Raw genomic sequence first — 20,396 nt, 5'->3', positions numbered from 1 at the left:
GAAGGGATTAGTCACTTGAAAAAAAATATGAAAGAGCACGGAGAAGCAGCAGAGAAATGCGATTATCTTTAACGTAGATCAAGCACCAGCACAGGCACATGGGCAAATGCACCGAATTGTCTATGATTCTATACAGAAGTGAGATCGGCATTCATTTTTTCTCTCAAATTTGGTGTGGGGAACTTTTATAGCCAACAAGATGAGAAATGTGGGGATTGAAAGCTGTCCAGTATCAGCATCAAATAAATTGTCATCAGAAGTAGCATAATTAGATTCAAAGTGAAGCTCTCGCTACTCTACTCCAAGGATATGGCTTATCCCAAAACCCACTGGAGCACCTCCTACTGCAGCAGTATGATACCATTTCTCACACAAGTCATCCTTGTGGTACCTCTATGAAATTGCCAATTTAATGCCAATTGGTGCTGTAGGCCTATGTCAATTAAGAACTAAGTTGATAGGAACTTACGTGTCGCAAACATATTTCTGGTAGGACCCTTACAATTGGCTGAGAGAGAAGACTTTTGTCCCATCAGTCTGGGCCCAGATGTGAAAGGATGGTGCGCTAACCCAATACATCAGGTATGTCCAATCTTTTGTAGCTGGGGGCCATACATGCGTGTCAAAATGAAACACAATGGATGAATAAAGAGATAAGGATAAAATTGAAACTAAAGAATACTCTAACTGCATAGACAATAAAGGAGGACAACAAAAGGGAATACGAAGAGGTTAGGAAAGAAGTAAAAAAGTTAGGAAAGCAAAGAAGAACTATGAACTTAAATTAACAAGGAATATAAAAAGGAAATAGTAAAGTATTCTACAGACACAAATAACAAAAGTAAAATCAGGCTAGGGATAGGGCCACTAAGGGATGCACAAGATAAACTCACAGGTAATGACAATGAAATGGCAGAAATATTGAATAGTTACTTTGCCTTAGTATTTATCAGAGAAACTAACAATGTGGGCATGACATTAGAAGAAGAGATCAAAAAAGATGTAAAGACATTTTAGAAAGGGGGGAGATAATTGATAAACTAATCAAACTTAGAGAGGATAAAAGTCCTGATCCGGATGGATGGCATCCACACATATTAAAAGAAGTTAGGGAAGAGAGAGCAAAGGCACTATTACATATATATTAAAAAAAAATAGGAAAGGGAATAGTGCCAGAGGACTGGCAGACAGCTAATTTTCTATCTCCCTTTTTAAATGTAGTTATAACAAGTCCGGGGAACTATTGACGAGTTAGCTTAACGTCAGTGGTAGAAAAGATATTGGAATCTTTACTCAAAGATGTAACAGAAAAACATCTAGAAAACAAAAATATAATGAAGAGTAGTCAGCATGGATTTCAGAAGGGAAAGTCATGCTTGACCAACCTTATTGAATTTTTTGAAGATGTAACAAAGATTAGATAAGTGCAATGTAGTAGATGTAATATATTTGGATTTTCAAAAGGCCCCCGAGAAGGTACTGCATTGTAGACTCATGACTAAGGTTAGAGCATGTGGAGTCAGGGGACATGTAGCAGAATGGATAGCAAGCTGGCTACAAAGTAACAAAGAGTAGAGGTTAAGGGTAGCTGCTCAGACTAGCAAAAGGTGGGAAGTGGTATTCCACAGGGATCGGTGTTGTTCACAACTTACATTAATCATTTGAACTCAGGATTGGAAGTACAATCTCAAAATTTGCGGATGACACCAAATTGGGGAGATGGGGTGGTAGTTAATACAAAGGAAGAAGGCGTCAAAATGCAAGAAGACATTAACAAACTTACAGAGTGGGCGTGTAATTGGTAAATTAATTTCAACATGGATAAGAGGTGGTGCATTTTGGTGGGAAGAATAAGGAAGTCACATACAGCTTGGATAATAAAGTCTAAATGGGGTACAGAGGCAAAGGGTACAGATACACAAATCACTAAAAGTAGCGACGCAGATTAATAAGGCCATAAAAAAGGAATCTCCATGTTGGTTTACTTTCTAGAGAGATACAATTGAAAAGCAGAGAAGTTATGTTAAACTTGTATAGAACCGTGGTTAGACTACACTAGGTGTACTGTGCAGAGTTCTGGTCTCCATATTATTAAAAGGATATAGAGGCATTGGAGAAGGTGCGAAAAAAATTCACAAGGATGATACCAGAATTGAGAGGATAGCCCCATCAGGAAAGGCTGAACAGACTGGGGCTCTTTTCTCTAGAAAAGGGAAGGTCGAGGAGTGACCTGATAGAGGTGTTTAAGATAATGAAAGGGTTTGATAGGGTAGATGTAAAGAAAATGTTTCCACTTATGGGGGGAATCCAAAACTAGAGATCATAAATATGAGATAGTCACTATTAAATCTAATAGGGAATTCAGGAGAAACTTATTTACCCAAAGGGTGATAAGAATGTGGAACGCGCTACCACAAGGAGTAGTTGGGGCAAATAGCATAGATGCATTTGAAGGGAAGCTAGATAAGCAGACAAGGGAGCAAGGAATAGAATGGTATGCTGATAAGGTTAGATGAAGTAGGGAGGGAAGAGGCTCGTATGGAGCATAAAAGCTGGCGTTCACCAGTTGGGCTGAATGGCCTGTTTCTGTGCTGTAGACTCCATGTAAATCCACTGAATGGGCTGCATACAACTATGCAATGATGCAAGCTCCGTACATAGAAATGGAAACCTCCTCCTCCCCAGACAGTAAGATCATGTGATGTATCCATTCCCTTTTCCACCTCATCTTCTCCCTCCTTTCCACTCATACTCTTTTCCTTCACCACATCCCCCTCACCTGGAGCCTGGCTCTTTGGCTCTAGTTTTCTCATTCATTCTCCATTGTCTTGCTCCCTTTTTCTGTTCCCTGCCCTCTTATCCTCTGGGCCTCTCTCTCTCCCCTCTGCTTCTTTCTAGGATCTTTTACGTCCACCTGAGATGGCAGATGAGGCCTCGGTTTGACATCTCATCCGAAAGACGGCACTTCCGACAGTGCAGCACTCCCTCAGTGCTGTACTCGAGTAGGAGCCTAGATTTTGTGCTCTAGCCTGTGGAGTGGGACTTGAACCCACAACCTTCTGACTCGGAGGTGAGAGTGCTACCAACTGAGCCACATTTAGCCTGTAGACCATGCCTTGGACATCATTGCATTACGTCATCCAAACACCCTGTGAGCTAAACTGTCATAAAAACATAATATTGTAAATGAGCTTCAGTGTTTTGGCTTGCCTTATAATATATTGCATTATTAATAATGCGTTAGTATTCCACAAGTAACAAGAAAACTCAACAGTTTACAGTTCTGCAACAACTGCGGTCGGTGCAAACTCCTTCAAGAGGGAGGAAAATCGTAACTGAAAACTCAGCAAAACCCTCCAGTTACATCTTTCAACATAATTTTTATAACATGCTCACTTTATAAAAGCCATTCAAATCCCAAAAATGGCTGTGTTATAAGCAAGCTCCATTAACTTGAACTGATTTCAAATGCTGATTAAAATTTCATTCACAGATCAATGATTGTGGAACTAGGTGACTCTTGAACTGTCTTTTCTGTGACTAGAGTCATTTTATTTTCTCATCTTAAGTTATGTCATCACCTATACTGCTTGCAAAATCTGACGGAACTTCTAAGGAAATATGAACTAGCAATTAAAAAATATATTAGTGAACAGAAAGTCATGGAGATCCAAATTTGGGCTGTTTGCGAGGGTGAATTAAGTGGACTTGCCACATTTAAATTGAACACTAAATATTTTATCCACATATGCACAAACTAAATATGTCTACATTGGCAAACAGTTTTTGAAAATGAAAAACAAGGCTACAGCTGCTGTTGAGTGGAAATTATTAGCTAGAGATGATTCTGCAGGTACAGTAGGGGTCAATCAGCATACACCCCATTTACTAGGTAAACAGATGTCAGATTCAGCAGAACATATATTCAAACTAGAGGTCCATGCCCCTCCTGGTTCCAAAAACTGTCCTGTCTAGACTGCAGATTGTCTTTTGAGATGGCAAATGTGAGCAATTGCTGCCACCTCTCAAATTATTCTCAAAATGGTTCAGATTCCTACTCATCTGTTTTCCCAATTTACCTTGACTGTTGCATGGGAAACCAATTGAAGAAACAATCGCTTTAAAAAAACCCAGTAAAAATAACAATGTATGGACAACCACGTATGATGTGTCCACAAGGGTAATTCAATTTTTAATTATTTTCTTCAAACTTGGGACTTTGAACTTTGTGCAGTTGCCAAGGTAAAGAGGCAGGAAAAAAAAACTGTCTAGTGAGTACCACCTGCTAATGAGCACACAAGCTATCTGGGCAACCAACTGCAGCAATGGTGTTTTTTTCTTAGGGACGCTGTAGTGCAATCTTTGCACCCATTTCATAGTCCAGGACTCATGCAGGTCTGGCCATCATATGGTGGGAGCTTTTACACTGAAATAGAGTCCTTTTTGTATCTACAAATCAACAGGTGTCACAGTCACCTTTGACCTTTTGAGCAACTTGCTGCCTCATTGCACAAAAGGGACAAATGTTACAGGAAAGAGTCCAACAGACTATTACTTTAAAGGGGAAAAAAAATGGAAAATAAAATCAAATGGAAAGAAGCACACATACACTGGGGACAGGACGAGATATGATTTTTATCCAAGGTTCAGGAATGACAACTCCGGAGACAAACTCACAAACGAAATGGAACATTTAAAAGTACTTACGGAAATAAAGATAAAAGCAGAAAAACCATGGCAGAAATTTAAGCAGTGCATAGGGCACAGGTATGTTATCAATACATTGAAACAGCTTTAGTTATTTCTCTATCTTTTATTAAAAAGGTCAGAACAATGATGAGATTTTCACTGCTTCAGCTTGACTTCTACGCTGGAAAAACACAATTGAGGTCCACCTTACAGACCATTTTAATTCCAAGTCAATGTGGATTTATGTCAAGCATGTCATGTAATAATGTTTATTAGAACTCTTTGAAAATAACTGTATTGTTGAAAGATAGCCATGTATTTGATGTTATAAATCCCAATTCAAAGAAAGTATTTGATAAGATGCCTCAAGAAATTTATGGCTAAAGGGCAAGATTATTGCTTTGGTGGTGAATTTGCTGATGAGCAAAAGGGTAGCAATTAACTGCACTTCTATTTGGACAGCAGTCAATACCAAAATATCCAAGAATAACTAGGAGCTCTAAGGCTCAACTGCTTGTAAGAGGGCATTGAAAATAAGTTTGTAAATAATATCAGGTTGTGTGTGAATTTTTTTTCATAAATACAATTTATCATGGCATTGCTCACAGTCGCTTGGTTAAAAGTGACGGAGTTGGGAGAGAGACTTCAGAAGCTCCCATGAGGCACATAATGGTGAGAACTTCTAACTACATTGAGACTGTTGATATTGCAAAATTGAATGAGATATGTTGATATTGCAATTTAAAGTGATAAATGTTGACAGAAAAACTATCCAAAAGTCATGACAATAGTAATTATGGTTTGTGGATAGGAAATGCAAGCTCTACATAAGTATTGTAATAATACATGCATAAGCCTCTATCAGAACTGGGAAATTACCAAGCAGTTTGGACCCCCCACCACCACCTTCCTGGAAGCCCACTGAAGCGCTCAACAGCCCTACCAGACATTCGTGCAGAGGACGGGGTAAATTGAGGCAAGACAGCCGATGGGAACATACCATCACAAGCTCCCAGGTTCACTACACAAGAATGCCAGTCAAAAAAGACAGAATACCCCTGTGCACCTATGTCCAACCTTCCTTCGCATAAGCACGTGGATCTGGAAGTATGTAAAACTACTGTATTAACGTGCACAATTGTTGTCAATGTACTCTCCCGTAAAATCAGTGCTGTAAAACTGTACTACAACAATACCAGTATGTAAACCAATGAATGATCTTCATCTCAATTTTCCCCCCAAAAAATGTATTCACAGTTTTAAAACTGGTGAGAGATAAAGATTAAACACATAGTTAAAGGAACACCATTCCATAAATTGGAATTTATTTTATGCAGTCACTATAAATCAATGGTCCCGGTGATATTCCCTACATGGTACAAAGACCCCGCTTGTTATAAAACAACATATCCTCCAACTTATCAACAGCAACACCACAGCAGATCTGCTAGAATTAGATAAAAATAAGTTCCTGTCTTGTAGAAGAATCGTACTGAATTTAACAAGCTACCTGCTTCTCATCTTGCTGATCCAGTTCTCCTTTACTTGTATCTGAACTGGTATCTTCTTCATCGGAGCTAAAAATGATTTCTTCCTCATCCGAGTTGATGTCCATTTCTGAAGAATGGTTATCCTGATCCTGTACAGGGCTACAAATAAGTCAATCAGAACAAGGCATTATCTTAACATTTCATCTGCTATTGAATATAAAGATTCAAACCTTTTTTTTTTGGGGGGGGGGGAAGGGAGGGGAGGGGAAAGGGGGCTTATTTTGAACTAACCAGTATTAGGAATGAAACATTAAGCCCTCCAAAACACTTATAGCACAAGCCAAATGCAATATCAACTTACTCTATTCTGCTGCAATAATGTTCTCACTACAACTTCAAAAGAGGACCCTCTACTGCATTAATGTTATTCTTTCTGCCCTCCCCACTTCTCACAGCAGCCATCCTTATGCCCAAATACTGAAATATAATGGTAATCTGTGTACATCTGCTTACCAACAGTTCAGACAGGCCAAGTTCATTTCACGGGAGAGGAAGGACTTATATCAGTCAAGGGTGGACTTGAACCCAAGTAGCAGAGATAAAAAAAAGGCTCAGATTTTGCTGAAAAAATAACAGCGCCTAAACGACTCACGCCGTTATTAATGCACAAATCAGCCAGCAACTTATGGCGAGGAAGAGATACCCAGTGAATTGCAAATCGCCACAAGTTGCTGGCTGATTTGCACTGTTCCACTGTTAGCTTCGCGAAAACTGCAACCTCTCCATGATTTTTATGAAGTTGCTGCATTTGCACATTAATCCCATTAAATTCACCACAGAAAGTTAAGTTTAGTAATAACAGCGCAAGTACCCTTTTAACAGGGTTAAATGTGATAATTGTTAACAACTGCCAATCAACCTCTCTTGCCCAGGAAGTGAATAATGAAAAGTGTGGAGTCTCATTCCTTCAGATAATGAATTGTTGTTAGAGATTTTAAAAATGTTAAATTTAAAATTTTTACTTTTTTTTCTTACTTTTCCTTTGTCTCTTCTCTCTCTCAATCCAATCTTTCTTTCCCTCTCTTTATTTCTCTTTCTGTACCTGATTTGACATTGAATTTATCCACTCTAATTCACCCTCCTTCTCAGTCCTCCTCTGTTTATTTCTCAATCCTTTAATCTCATTGTTTAAAAGGAGTTGCGCTGTTTGTCCCATTGTTCACCAAGGTCCCAAGAGCCCCGTTGCCCTCACCGTGCCATTATCAGCTCGCATGTCCAGCAACTTTATGGGCAAAGAATTTTAAAACCTAAACATGCATGAACAAGTCTAACGGGGCACACCCCGAGATGACCCGCACCAGCAAAATCAACAATTTGCATTTATATAGTGCCTTTAACGTAATAAAACGTCCCAAAATCTGGGCTAGGTCACCCAATCCCTATATCAGTGCTGTATCTTCAATCCAGATTTTCTTGTTTAAAATACCAATTCTCACCCTTTGAGTACTGTCTCAGCAGGAGAAGTAATATATTCATATATGTACTTATTGTGCACTGCTGTCTAAACTTTTTATGGAACACTAACTTCTAGTCAGTCACGTGTGAAGCACAGAATACCCTACTCACACCACTTACAAATGATTGCAGTCAGGTTGCACGTGGGCTGATGAGTATCACTAGAACTGACGGAGTTCTGACGAAGGGTCATCAACTTGAAACGTTAACTCTGTTTCTTTCTCCAGATGCTGCCTGACTATTTCAGATTTCCAGCGTCCGCAGTATTTTGCTTTTGATCACTAGAACTGTGTTGTCCACAGGTGTGGCTATGCCCACACCATTTTAGCCACATGCACTAATTTTAGTAGATACAGGTAAATGTACTTCACATGTATATATTTAATTAACATCTACGACCATTCAGTAACCAAAGAAGTGAAGCATTCAATGATCAAGAAAATCACTTGCACTCTGCTTTTCTTCTTACCAGTTTTACCAACAAATGCACATGAAGGTTCAAGTTCACATGTATACACCATGCAAATGGGTATTGAGATCACATGCCCAACGCTGGCATCTGTTACTGAAGTCTTGTGATGTTTAGTTATTTTGAAATTGATTTTTTTTTATTCGTTCACGGGATGTGGGCATCGCTGGCAAGGCCAGCATTTATTGCCCATCCCTAATTGCCCTCGAGAAGGTGGTGGTGAGCCGCCTTCTTGAACCGCTGCAGTCCGTGTGGTGACGGTTCTCCCACAGTGCTGTTAGGAAGGGAGTTCCAGGATTTTGACCCAGCGACGATGAAGGAACGGCGATATATTTCCAAGTCGGGATGGTGTGTGACTTGGAGGGGAACATGCAGGTGGTGTTGTTCCCATGTGCCTGCTGCTCTTGTCCTTCTAGGTGGTAGAGGTCGCGGGTTTGGGAGGTGCTGTCGAAGAAGCCTTGGCGAGTTGCTGCAGTGTATCCTGTGGATGGTGCACACTGCAGCCACAGTGCGCCGGTGGTGAAGGGAGTGAATGTTAAGGGTGGTGGATGGGGTGCCAATCAAGCGGGCTGCTTTATCTTGGATGGTGTCGAGCTTCTTGAGTGTTGTTGGAGCTGCACTCATCCAGGCAAGTGGAGAGTATTCCATCACACTCCTGACTTGTGCCTTGTAGATGGTGGAAAGGCTTTGGGGAGTCAGGAGGTGAGTCACTCGCCGCAGAATACCCAGCCTCTGACCTGCTCTCGTATTTATATGGCTGGTCCAGTTAAGTTTCTGGTCAATGGTGACCCCCAGGATGTTGATGGTGGGGGATTCGGCGATGGTAATGCCGTTGAATGTCAAGGGGAGGTGGTTAGACTCTCTCTTGTTGGAGATGGTCATTGCCTGGCACTTATCTGGCGCGAATGTTACCTGCCACATATGAGCCCAAGCCTGGATGTTGTCCAGGTCTTGCTGCATGCGGGCTCGGACTGCTTCATTATTTGAGGGGTTGCGAATGGAACTGAACACTGTGCAGTCATCAGCGAACATCCCCATTTCTGACCTTATGATGGAGGTCATTGATGAAGCAGCTGAAGATGGTTGGGCTTAGGACACTGCCCTGAGGAACTCCTGCAGCAATGTCCTGGGGCTGAGCTGATTGGCCTCCAACAACCACTACCATCTTCCTTTGTGCTAGGTATGACTCCAGCCACTGGAGTTTTCCTCCTGATTCCCATTGACTTCAATCTTACTAGGGCTTTTGTATGTGAAGTAAACCATAGTCATTTATTTTCCTGTCATTTGACTATTGCTTGTGGTAATTTTATATTTCTCAATAAAACTGATGCACAGATTGAAGCCTGAGATATATGGTCCGTCAGAAGGCTACATGTCTGTTGGTTGAAGTGACCTGGAGAAAACATGATGCATCTCATAACATGGTCAGTGAGCTTATCAATAGCATAAAGAATTTATTGTCCGCCCTGCGCATAACACTTGCTGATTACCTCAAGCTTGTGGTTCACTTCATATGAAGGGTGGGGTTGGCTGTTGAAGCAGCCCTTTTGCACTAGGCAAGAGATAAAGTACAACCCTTGAATAGACCACATGACAATACTTACAGTAGCTGTGGAACAATCCACAGCAGCCTATCCCTCCCAGCTGAGAGAACATGGCACTGAGAAGCAACAACAGTGGACTTTGGTGGGGATAAGTGAATATATAAATCTTAGCATGCTGGAAAAAGTGCACAAAAAATTTAAATCCTGCATCCAGAATTTAAATTACTGTACAAAATGTTTAGCTATCACTCAACAATTCTGCGGAAAGCAAAAATAGTCCAGTTAATGTTTAGCCTTCTCATCCTGAGTTATAAATAACAGATATCCTATTCCATCAGCTGTAGTGCCAGCAATAAACAGGAAATTCACTTAGGCTTACTTCAACAGTTTAACTAAAATAGCAATCTTTACATACTATTAATTCCACTACATGAACATAGTAATTAAGGGCTCTCTACCACTAACTATTGCAGAGCAAAGCAGTTCAAGAATAAAGAAAATTAAAAAGTGTTATTTTTTGTTATTTTAATCATCGTTGATTCATTAGTTACTGGACTTAAGCAAGAGCGGTCCATTGGGAAACACTATGAAGACATCAAGTATCACATGCAGTCATTGCAATTTTGCATTTGAGGTGAAGGCCTCGTTGCTTATTAAGTCTAAAAATCCTACAACGATCTGGTCCATCAAATGTGTCCTTTTTAATCAGAGTGACCAGAAGACCACGTTTCACAGGATCTGTTGAAACATTAGCCAAGCTGTGGCTCTGATGCCAAGCTTCAGTTTTATAAAATCCTGAACTGGCATAACGAATGAATGGTTCCATAATTACAAAATATTTATATGAAGGTCTTCTCTTTGACTTTACTGTGATCATTAAAATAAAACCCCTTTTTGCCTCTGACTTCAGCTGCCTATGCCACACGCTCTGAGATTCCCTCCCTATACCCCTCTGTCTCGTCACCCTTTAAGACCCTCCTTAAAAGCTACTTTTTTGACCAAGTTTTTGGTTACCCCTCCTAATCCCTCTTTCTTTGGCTCAGCGATCGTTTCTCCTTGCGTCTCTGAGAAGCACCTTGGGACAATTCTCTTCGTTAATTTTGAGACTGAGTTATGTTTAAGGTTTTTTTTAAAAGAACAAAGGAAGGTCACAGGCTTCAGGTATTGGAGAATGTGTATTAAAACCAGACGAGCCAGTTTGGGGGATGTCACAATTAACAACCTATTTCAAACTGATACGAGGATCTATTATCTCATCCCAGGTACATGGCCAGGATGACTTGGAACTTTAAGCAATTTGTCATCTTCTTAAGTGGTGAAACAAGTATTCATACCCATTGTGGTGAGGAGGATTTTATGCAGTGGGCACGGCATGAGGCAGTTGCAGAGGATATACCCCAGAGAAAGGATAGTCAGTTTGGTTTGCCAGGCCTGCTGAATCCCTGCCTTAAGGAGGTTGTTTCCCCTGGCTGGAGAGTCTAGAACTAGGGGGCACTGTCGCAGGATATGGGGTCGGCCTTTAAGGCTGAAATGAGAAGGAATATCTTCACTCAGAGGGTTGTGAATCTTTGGAATTCTCTACCCCAAAGGGTTATGGATGCTCAGTCGTTGAGTATAGTCAAGGCTGAGATAGATAGATTTTTGGACTGTAGGGGAATCAAGGGATATGGGGATCGGGCGGGAAAGTGGAGTTGAGGTCGAAGATCAGCCTTGATCTTATTGAATGGTGGAGCAGGTTCGAGGAGCCATGTGGCCTATTCCTGCTCCTATTTTACGTTCTTATGTCAGGGACACCACCCCTCTGCCCCCTAAGGCCAGAATTAGTAGAGAAAGAAAAGGGGCAACAGGCAGATAAGCAGGTTTTGAACAGAAGTCTGTGAGACACAGACCTTGGCCTGAACCTGGAGGTCACATTTGCAGGTGGTCAGTTTTTGCAGTTAGAAGTAGTCTGAAAGATAGACAATGCCAAAAACAAGTCTTTCATAGTGTTTCTCGATGCCCTTGCTTAGTTCCAGTCTTATCTATCCGATTGTAGCCAATGCATTGCTAGCAATGACTTCTCTTCCCAGCCCCACACCATCACCTCGAGTCCCCACAAAGATACAGGCTTGGCCCAATCAAAAAACAAGTAAGCCAGTCTACGAAAGGGATTGTGCACAAGGTTCCCCGTGCTATTAAGGAAAGAAGTGAGATTGAACAAAGAACGGCCAATTTGCTTTGACTAGTATTCTATGTTCACTTGTTGTCTGTGAAATAAACCAACTTAACGATATATATCCAGCCTCAACTTACCACGTGTTTCAGTCAGCCTTTGAAAAAATTGGATGAGCGCACAAGGGCATTTGCAAAAAAACACAAGATACAGTTGAGGGAGTAATGTCTTTCAATAAGACACCAAACCAAGGTCACACCTGCCCGTTCAGATCCCTATTGATAGAACACTATTCAAACAGGAAAAAGAAAGCTCTGCTGGTGTCCTGGGCAACCATTCTTCCTCAATTACCAGCACCAAAAAACAAACAAATTAAGTGGCTGTTCATCTGACTTTCTATTCGTGGGACCTTGCTGTGCACAACTGGCTGCCACATTTGCCTACACAGACTGCACTTCAGAACATAATTAATTGATTGCAACATATATATATTATTTTTTGATGAGGGGGTGATGACAATGGTCTTGAAAGTGAAAGGGACAGTACCCAAGGAGAGGGAACCATTTACGATGTCAGCTAGCATGGGGCCAGGAAGGGAAGTTGGATGGTCAGCAGTTTACTGGGAATGGGGTCAAGGGAATAGGAGGTGGACTTCGTGGACAAGATGAGCTCAGATAGGACACGAGGGAAAATGGGGGATAAACTGAAGAAAGATGCGGTTCAGGGCTCGGGCGTGGCGGGAGGGTGAAGCAGCAGAGGCAGCTGAACGGATGATCTCAATCTTAGTGATAAAGAAGTCCATAAGATCCTTGCACTTCTTGTTGGAGGTAAGGGTGGAAAGCACAAGGGTGAAGGGTTTAAGGAGATAGTTGATAGTGGAGAAAAGACGACAGGAGTTATCTTTGCTCTCCAGGATGGTCCTAGAGGTTTTGGCAGAGGACAGTGCAGCCCAAAAGCACTGGGTGTGTTCCAGCCCGATATCAAAGAAAGTTACGGCAAAGAAGGAGGCCATTCGGCCCATCATGTCCTTGCTGGCCGAAAAAGGGCTATCAGCCTAATCCCACTTTCCAGCACTTGGTCCGTAGCTCTGTAGGTTACGGCACTTCAAACGCTCATCCAAGTACTTTTTAAATGAGTTGAGGGTTTCTGCCTCTACCACCCTTTCAGGCAGTGAGTTCCAGATCCCCACCACGCTGTGGTTGAAAAAATTTCTCCTCAGCTCCCCTCTAATCCTTCGACCAATTACTTTAAATCTATGCCCCCTGGTCAATGACCCCTCTGCTAAGGAAATAGGTCCTCCCTAGCCACTCTATCTAGTCCTGTCATTATTTTATATACCTCAATTAAATCTCCCCTCAGCCTCCTCTGTTCCAAAGAAAGCAACCCCAGCCTATCCAATCTTTTCTCATGGCTAAAATTCTCCAGCCCTGGCAACACCCTCATAAATCTCCTCTGTACCCTCTCTAGTGCATCTTTCCTGTAGTGTGGTGACCAGAACTGTGCACAGTACTCAAGCTGTGGCCTAACCAATGTTTTATACAGTTCTAGCATAACCTCCCTGCTCTTATATTCTATGCCTAGGCTAATAAAGGAAAGTACCCCATATGCATTTTTAACCACCTTATCTACCTGTCCTGCTATCTTCAGGGATCTGTGGACATGTACTCCAAGGTCCCTTTGTTCCTCTACACCTCTCAGTATCCTCCCATTTATTGTGTACTCCTTTGCCTTGTTTGCTCTCCCCAAATGCATTATCTCACACTTCTCTGGATTGAATTCCATTTGCCACTTTTCTGCCCACCTGACCAGTCCATTGATATCTTCCTGCAATCTACAGCTTTCCTCCTCACTATCAACCACACACCCAACTTCTGTAACATCTGCAAACTTCTTGATCAAGCACCCTGCATTCAAGTCCAAATCATGAATATATGCCACAAAAAGCAAGGGACCTAGTAATGAGCCCTGCGGAACCCCGTGGAAATAGTCTTCCAGTCGCAAAAACACCTGTCAACTATTACCCTTTGCTTCCTGCCACTGAGCCAATTTTGGATCCAACTTGCAACTTTCCCTTGGATCCCATGGGCTTTTACTTTTTTAACCAGTCTGCCATGTGGGACCTTGTCAAAAGCCTTGCTAAAATCCACGTACACTATATCAAACGCGTTACCCCCATCAACCCTCCTTGTTACCTGCTCAAAAAATTCAATCAAGTTAGTCAGACACGACCTTCCCTTAACAAATCCATGCTGACTGTCCTTGATTAACCCATGTCTTTCTAAATGACGATTTATGCTGTCCTTCAGAATCGATTCCAATAATTTGCCCACCACTGAGGTTAGACTGACTGACCTATAATTACTTGGTCGATCTCTTTCTCCCTTTTTAAACAACGGTACAATGTTAGAAGTCCTCCAATCCTCCGGCACCCGCCTGTAGCCAGGGAGAATCGGAAAATGATGGTCAGAGCATGTTATTTCCTCCCTTGCTTCTCTTAGCAGCTTAGGATACATTTCATCTGGGCCGAGCGATTTATCTACTTTCAAAGATGCTAAACCCCTTAATACTTCCTCTCTCACTATGTTTATCCCATCTAATATTTCACACTCCTTCTCCTCCTTAACCACAATCTCTGCATCATCCCCATCTTTTGTGAAGACAGACGCAAGGTATTCATTAAGAACCATACCCACATCTTCCGCCTCCACATATAGGTCACCTTTTTGGTCTCTAATAGGCCCTTACTCTTGAGTTATCCTCTTGCTCTTTATGTATTTATAAAACAGTTTTTGGTTTTCCTTAATTTTACTTGCCAGTATTTTCTCATGTCCTCTCTTTGCTTTCCTAATTTCCTTTTAATTTCACCCCTGCACTTTCTATATTCTTCTAGGCTTTCTGCAGTATTGAGCTCTCTGTGTTTGACATAAGCTTCCCATTTTTTTTGCCTTATCTTATCCTGTATGCTCCTAGTCATCCAGGGGGCTCTAGATTTAGCAGTCCCACCCTTTTTCTTTGTGGGAACATGTTTACTTTGAACCCCTTGAATGCTTCCCAAGTAGCTGTTTCCAGTCCACTTTTGCTAAATCACTCAGTTTAGTAAAATTGACCTTTCCCCAATTTAATACTTTTACTCCTATTCTATCTTTGTCCTTTTCCATAACTATGCTAAATCTAACTGAATTATGATCACTACCACCAAAATGCTCTCCCCACTAATACTCCTTCCATCTGTCCAACTTCATTCCCTAAAACTAAATCCAGAACTGCACCCCCTGCTGTTGGGCTTACTACGTACTGGCTAAAAAAGTTCTCCTGAATGCAATTTAAGAACTCTGCGCCCTCTAAACCTTTTGCACTGATTCTATCCCAGTTCATATGAGGGTAGTTGAAATCCCCTATTACTGCCTTATTGTTTTTGCATTTCTCAGAAATTTGCCTATATATTTGCTCTTCTATCTCCCTCTGACTGTTCGTGGGTGTATAGTACACTCCCAGAAGTGTGACTGCCCCTTTTTTGCTCTTTAGCTCAACCCATATGGCCTCATTTGATGATCCTTCTAACATATCATCCCTCCTCACAGCCATAATTGTTTCTTTAACCAATATTGCCACCTCTCCCTCTATCTCATCTGAAAACCCTGTAACCAGGAATGTTGAGCTGCCATTCCTGCCCCTGTTTAAGCCATGTTTCAGTAATAGCTAAGATATCGTACTTCCACGTATCTGTGCCCTTAGCTCATCTGCCTCAATTACTATACTCCTTACATTGAAGTATATACCATTAAGCACTGCCAAACTCCTTTGTTGTCTAGTTTCTAACCTTTGTTTCCTCTACCTTCCAAACTCACTTACTAATTTTCTGCCTTTTATTTCCAGCTCTGCTTCTCTCCCTTCTGAATCTATGCTCGGGGTCCCATCCCCCTGGCAAGCTCGTTTAAACCCTCCCTAACAGCATTAGCAAACCTCCGCATGAGGATATTGGTCCTGGCCCTGTTGAGATGCAACCCGTCCGGCTTGTACATGTCCCACCTTCCCCAGAACCAGTCCCAATGCCCCTGGAATCTAATGCCCTCCCTCCTGCACCATCTCGCCAGCCACGCATTCATCTGCTCTATCCTCCTATTTCTATACTCGCTAGCGTGTGGCACCGGGAGTAATCGGGAGTTTCTACCTTTGAGGTTCGGCTTCTTAATCTCTTTCCTAACTCCTTGAAATCTGCTTGCAGGACCTCATCCCTCTTTCCACCTATGTCGTTGGTACCGATATGGAACAAGACCTCTGACTGTTCACCCTCCCCCTCCAGAATGTTCTGCAGCCGCTCAGTGTCATCCTTGACCCTAGCACCAGGGAGGCAACATACCATCCTGGAATCACGTCTGCGGCCGCAGAAACGCCTGTCTGATCCCCTAACTATAGATGGATGGTCAAACCAGTTGTGCACCATTTACGCTCAAGTCTGCATCCCTTGAATTTGATGGAGCAAAGATGGAGGCCATCCAGGTGGATCAACCGGGATGGGAGACAGTAAGGTTTTGCTGCAGACACGGCCATTAAAGGAGGACATGAGGGAGTTGTTAAGCAGATCGACAGCTGCAGTAACATTCTGGCAAATGGAAGCCCAAAGGCTAGGTAGTTGAGGTTTATTGGGAGAATATTAGAGCCATGGAAAGTGTAAAGTAAAGATTCACTAGAATAGCAACAGAAATGAGAGATTATAGTTACGAAGAAATGTTCGAAAAATTGGGGCCTTTTTCACTGAAACAAAAGGTTAAGGGATTTCAGAGGTTTTCAAAATTCTGAAAGGTTTCGTGAGGCTAGTGTTAGACTGTTTCCACTAGTTGGTAAATCAGTAAATTGAGGCAGACTCAGGATTATCATGAAAAGGATGAAGGAGAAGTTAGAAAAATATTTTTAGAGGGTTATTAAGTCATGGAACACTTTACCACAAATGGCTACTACGGCAGTCATAGCATCATTTAAAAGGGAATTGGATAAATATTTGAAAAGGCATAATATAAAAGGATACAAGGAAAGGGCAGAGAAAGAGGCAGCATCAGAAAAGACATGATGGGCCATGTGGCCTCCTTCCATGTTGTAATTTCTACAATTTAAGATCAGGCTTGACTATGGTACCTATATGGTCAAATAGCCTGCCAAAACTCACCACCGTTGCTTATACTTGGTCATGGTGCAGAGGGATGATGGCACCCCTGGAACTGTACCCTGGGAAAATAAATGCCTTTGGGAGTAGAATGAGAAAATTTGCAAAATAAAAGTATCCAATAGTCAAATCCACAAATATACAAAACTGAGAAACAAATTCCTGATAAGCACATTTTCTCCCAAATTTCAGACTTGATCTGAACTTTTGCAGTACTACTTATTACCATTCCCACTAGGCAAATCTGGCAGGTTATCAGTGTTTAAGAATGGCTCCATAATTCAAGCTCAATACTGCAATCCACATGAGCACACTAAATGCAGCTGTCCTGTTTATATCACCAAGCAGCTCCATAATCATACTTATCCTTTTAAATGTACATTTGTTCACCAGATGTTGAGTGCACGTGTATGATTTCCATCTGAGGTGATGGAGAGGCAGAATTTGGTGACACCGTGCCTCCTGTTATACGAAACCACAACCAATATAAAACCTGAGGCAGAACTTGGTTATGATGGTAACTACATACAGTTAGTTACGTAGTTACCATCATAACCAAATTATGGTCCAATTTAAGTGGCAAAATGAACTCCAATTTTGTAATGAATCAGAGATTTGTTTTCTATAAGAAATTCCATAAAATTATAACTTTATTTTTGTGCCTTGAAGTAATGGTTAGAACAAGATTCTGCAATCTTTAGAAACTAAGTGGTAGAATCACTAATATGAAAATATAGACTCTTATAGCAAAGAAGGAGGCCATTCGACCTATCATGCCTGTGCCGGCTCTTTGAAACAGCTATCCAATTAGTCCCATTCCCCTGCTCTTTCCCCATAGCCCTGCACATTTTTCCCTTCAAGTATTTATCCAATTCCCTTTTGAAAGTTACTATTGAATGTGCTTCCACCACCCTTTCAGGCAGTGCATTCCAGATCATCATAACTCACTGCATAAAAATAATTCTCATCTCCGGGCTGGCTCTTTTGCCAATTATTTTAAATCTGTGTCCTCTGGATATCGATCCTCCTGCCAGTGGAAACAGTTTCTCCCCATCTACTCTATCAAAACACATCATAATTTTGAATACCTGTATTAAATCTCCCCTTAACCTTCTCTGCTCTGAGGAGAACAATCCCAGCTTCTCTAGTCTCTCCACATAACTGAAGTCCCTCATCGCTGATACTATTCTGGTAAATCGCCTCGGCACCTTCTCAAAGGCCTTGACATCTTTCCTAAAATGTGGTGCGCAGAATTGGACACACTACGCCAGCTGAGGCCGAACCAGTGACAAGAACATAAGAAGAACTTAAGAAATGGGAGCAGGAGTTGGCTATACAGCCTCTCGAGTCTGTTCCACCATTCAATTGGATTATGGCTGATCTTCGACCTCAACTCCACTTTCTCGCCTGATCCCCATATCCCTTGATCCCCCGAGAGTCCAAAAATGTATCCATCTCAGCCTTGAATATACTCAATGACTCAGCATCCACAGCCTTCTGGGATAGAGAATTCCAAAGATTCACAACCCTCTACGTGAAGAAATTCCTCTAAATCTCAGTCTTGAATGGCCGCCACCTTATCCTCGACTATGCCCCCTAGTTCTAGACTCTCCAGCCAGGGGAAACAATCTCTTAGCATCTACCCTGTCAAGCCCCCTCAGAATCTTATATGTTTCAATGAAATCACTTCTCATTCTTCTGAACTCCAGGGAGTATAGGCCCATTCTACTCAACCTCTCTTCATAGGACAACTCTCATCCCAGGAATGAATCTAGCGAACCTTTGTTGCACCGCCTCCAAGGCAAGTATATCCTTCCTTAGATAAGGAGACCAAAACTGTACACAGTACTCCAGGTGAGGTCTCACTAAAGCCCTGTACAATTGTAGTGAGACTACAATTAGGCGTTTCTGCGGCCGCAAACGTGACTCCAGGATGGTATGTTGCCTCCCTGGTGCTGGGGTCAAGGATGCCATGGAGCGGCTGCAGGGCATTCTGGAGGGGGAGGGTGAACAGCCAGTAGTCGTGGTCCATATCGGTACCAACGACATAGGTAAAAAAAAAGGGATGAGGTCCTGTAAGGTGAATTTAAGGAGTTAGGAGATAAATTAAAAAGCAGAACTTCAAAGGTAGTGATCTCAGGATTACTATCAGTGCCACGTGCTAGTGAGTATAGGAACAGGAGAATAGACAGGATGAATGCGTGGCTGCAGGGATGGTGTAGGAGGGAGGGATTTAGATTCCAGGGACATTGGGACCGGTTCTGGGGAAGGTGGGACCTATAGAAGCGGGACGGGTTAAACCCGAGCAGGACCGGGACCGATGTCCTCGCGGGGATGTTTGCTAGTGCTGTTGGGGAAGGTTTAAACTAGAGTGGCGGGGGGATGGGAACCTGAGCGGGCAGTCAGAAGAGAGTAAAGTTGAGAGCAGCAAGAGAGGGGAAAGACCCAGGAGAAATTTACAATACAAATAGTACAAACAGTTGTTCAAGAACAAGTGAAAGGAAAAAACATAGAGCAGCGGAAAGAAAGTGTACTTTAGGCACGACAGATAAAGAGAAAACTAGAAGGCGTAAGGCGATTAACCCAGCATCAAAGCTGAAGGTCAGGCTAGGGTGTGTGGCCCAACTAAGAGTTCTATATACAAATGCACGGAGTATAAGGAATAAATTAAATGAACTACAGGTTCCAATTCAAATTGGAGGGTATGACATGATAGCTATTACTGAGACATGGCTGCAGGATGGTCAAGATTGGGAACTAATTATACCAGGTTATAAGATTGGCAAACGTAAGGAATCTTACACCACCAGGTTATAGTCCAACAGTTTTATTTGAAAATCACAAGCTTTCGGAGCTTACCTCCTTCGTCAGGTGAGTTGGACTATAACTATAAACTCTTGGACTATAACCTGGTGTTGTAAGATTCCTTACATTTGTCCACCCCAGTCCATCACCGGCATGTCCACATCAAGGTTATAAGGTTGACAGGAGGGATAGGGAAAATGGAAGAGGGGGAGGAGTAGCCTTAATGATCAGAGATGAAATCACTTCAATGATAAAGGGGGATATAACGAGAGGTAAGCAGCCAACAGAGACCTTATGGGTTGAATTGAGAAATAGGAAAGGATCTAAGACTATAGTGGGAGTTGTATATAGGAGCCCTGGCAGCAGCTCTGAACTGCTAGATTGTATAAATGCAGAGATTAGACAAGCGTGTAAGAAAGGCATAGTGGTCTTAATGGGGGACTTTAACCTTCACATAGATTGGGAAAAGCAGACTAGCAACTGTCAGAAAGGTAGTGAATTTCTTGAGTGTGTCCGGGATAGTTTTCTACAGCTGTATGTCCTAGAGGCAACAAGGGGACAAGCCATACTA

At 42.1% G+C, this 20,396-nt stretch overlaps 1 protein-coding gene across 3 annotated transcripts in view; it reads right to left on the bottom strand.

Annotated features, from left to right (window-relative positions):
• Nucleotides 1-20,396, bottom strand: part of fgd6 (FYVE, RhoGEF and PH domain containing 6) — a 108,545-nt gene that overhangs the window by 63,537 nt on the left and 24,612 nt on the right. For all 3 annotated transcript variants that reach the window (XM_068004637.1, XM_068004639.1, XM_068004640.1), the window contains exon 3: nucleotides 6,200-6,338. In XM_068004637.1, the coding sequence (XP_067860738.1) occupies nucleotides 6,200-6,338 (139 nt within the window). The remainder of the gene's footprint in view (nucleotides 1-6,199; nucleotides 6,339-20,396) is intronic.

The sequence above is a fragment of the Heptranchias perlo genome, chromosome 24, assembly GCF_035084215.1.
Source record: "Heptranchias perlo isolate sHepPer1 chromosome 24, sHepPer1.hap1, whole genome shotgun sequence".
In the NCBI taxonomy this organism is placed as follows: domain Eukaryota; kingdom Metazoa; phylum Chordata; class Chondrichthyes; order Hexanchiformes; family Hexanchidae; genus Heptranchias; species Heptranchias perlo.
Note: the sequence above shows the minus strand (reverse complement) of the source record. Positions and strands in the feature narration are given on the sequence as shown.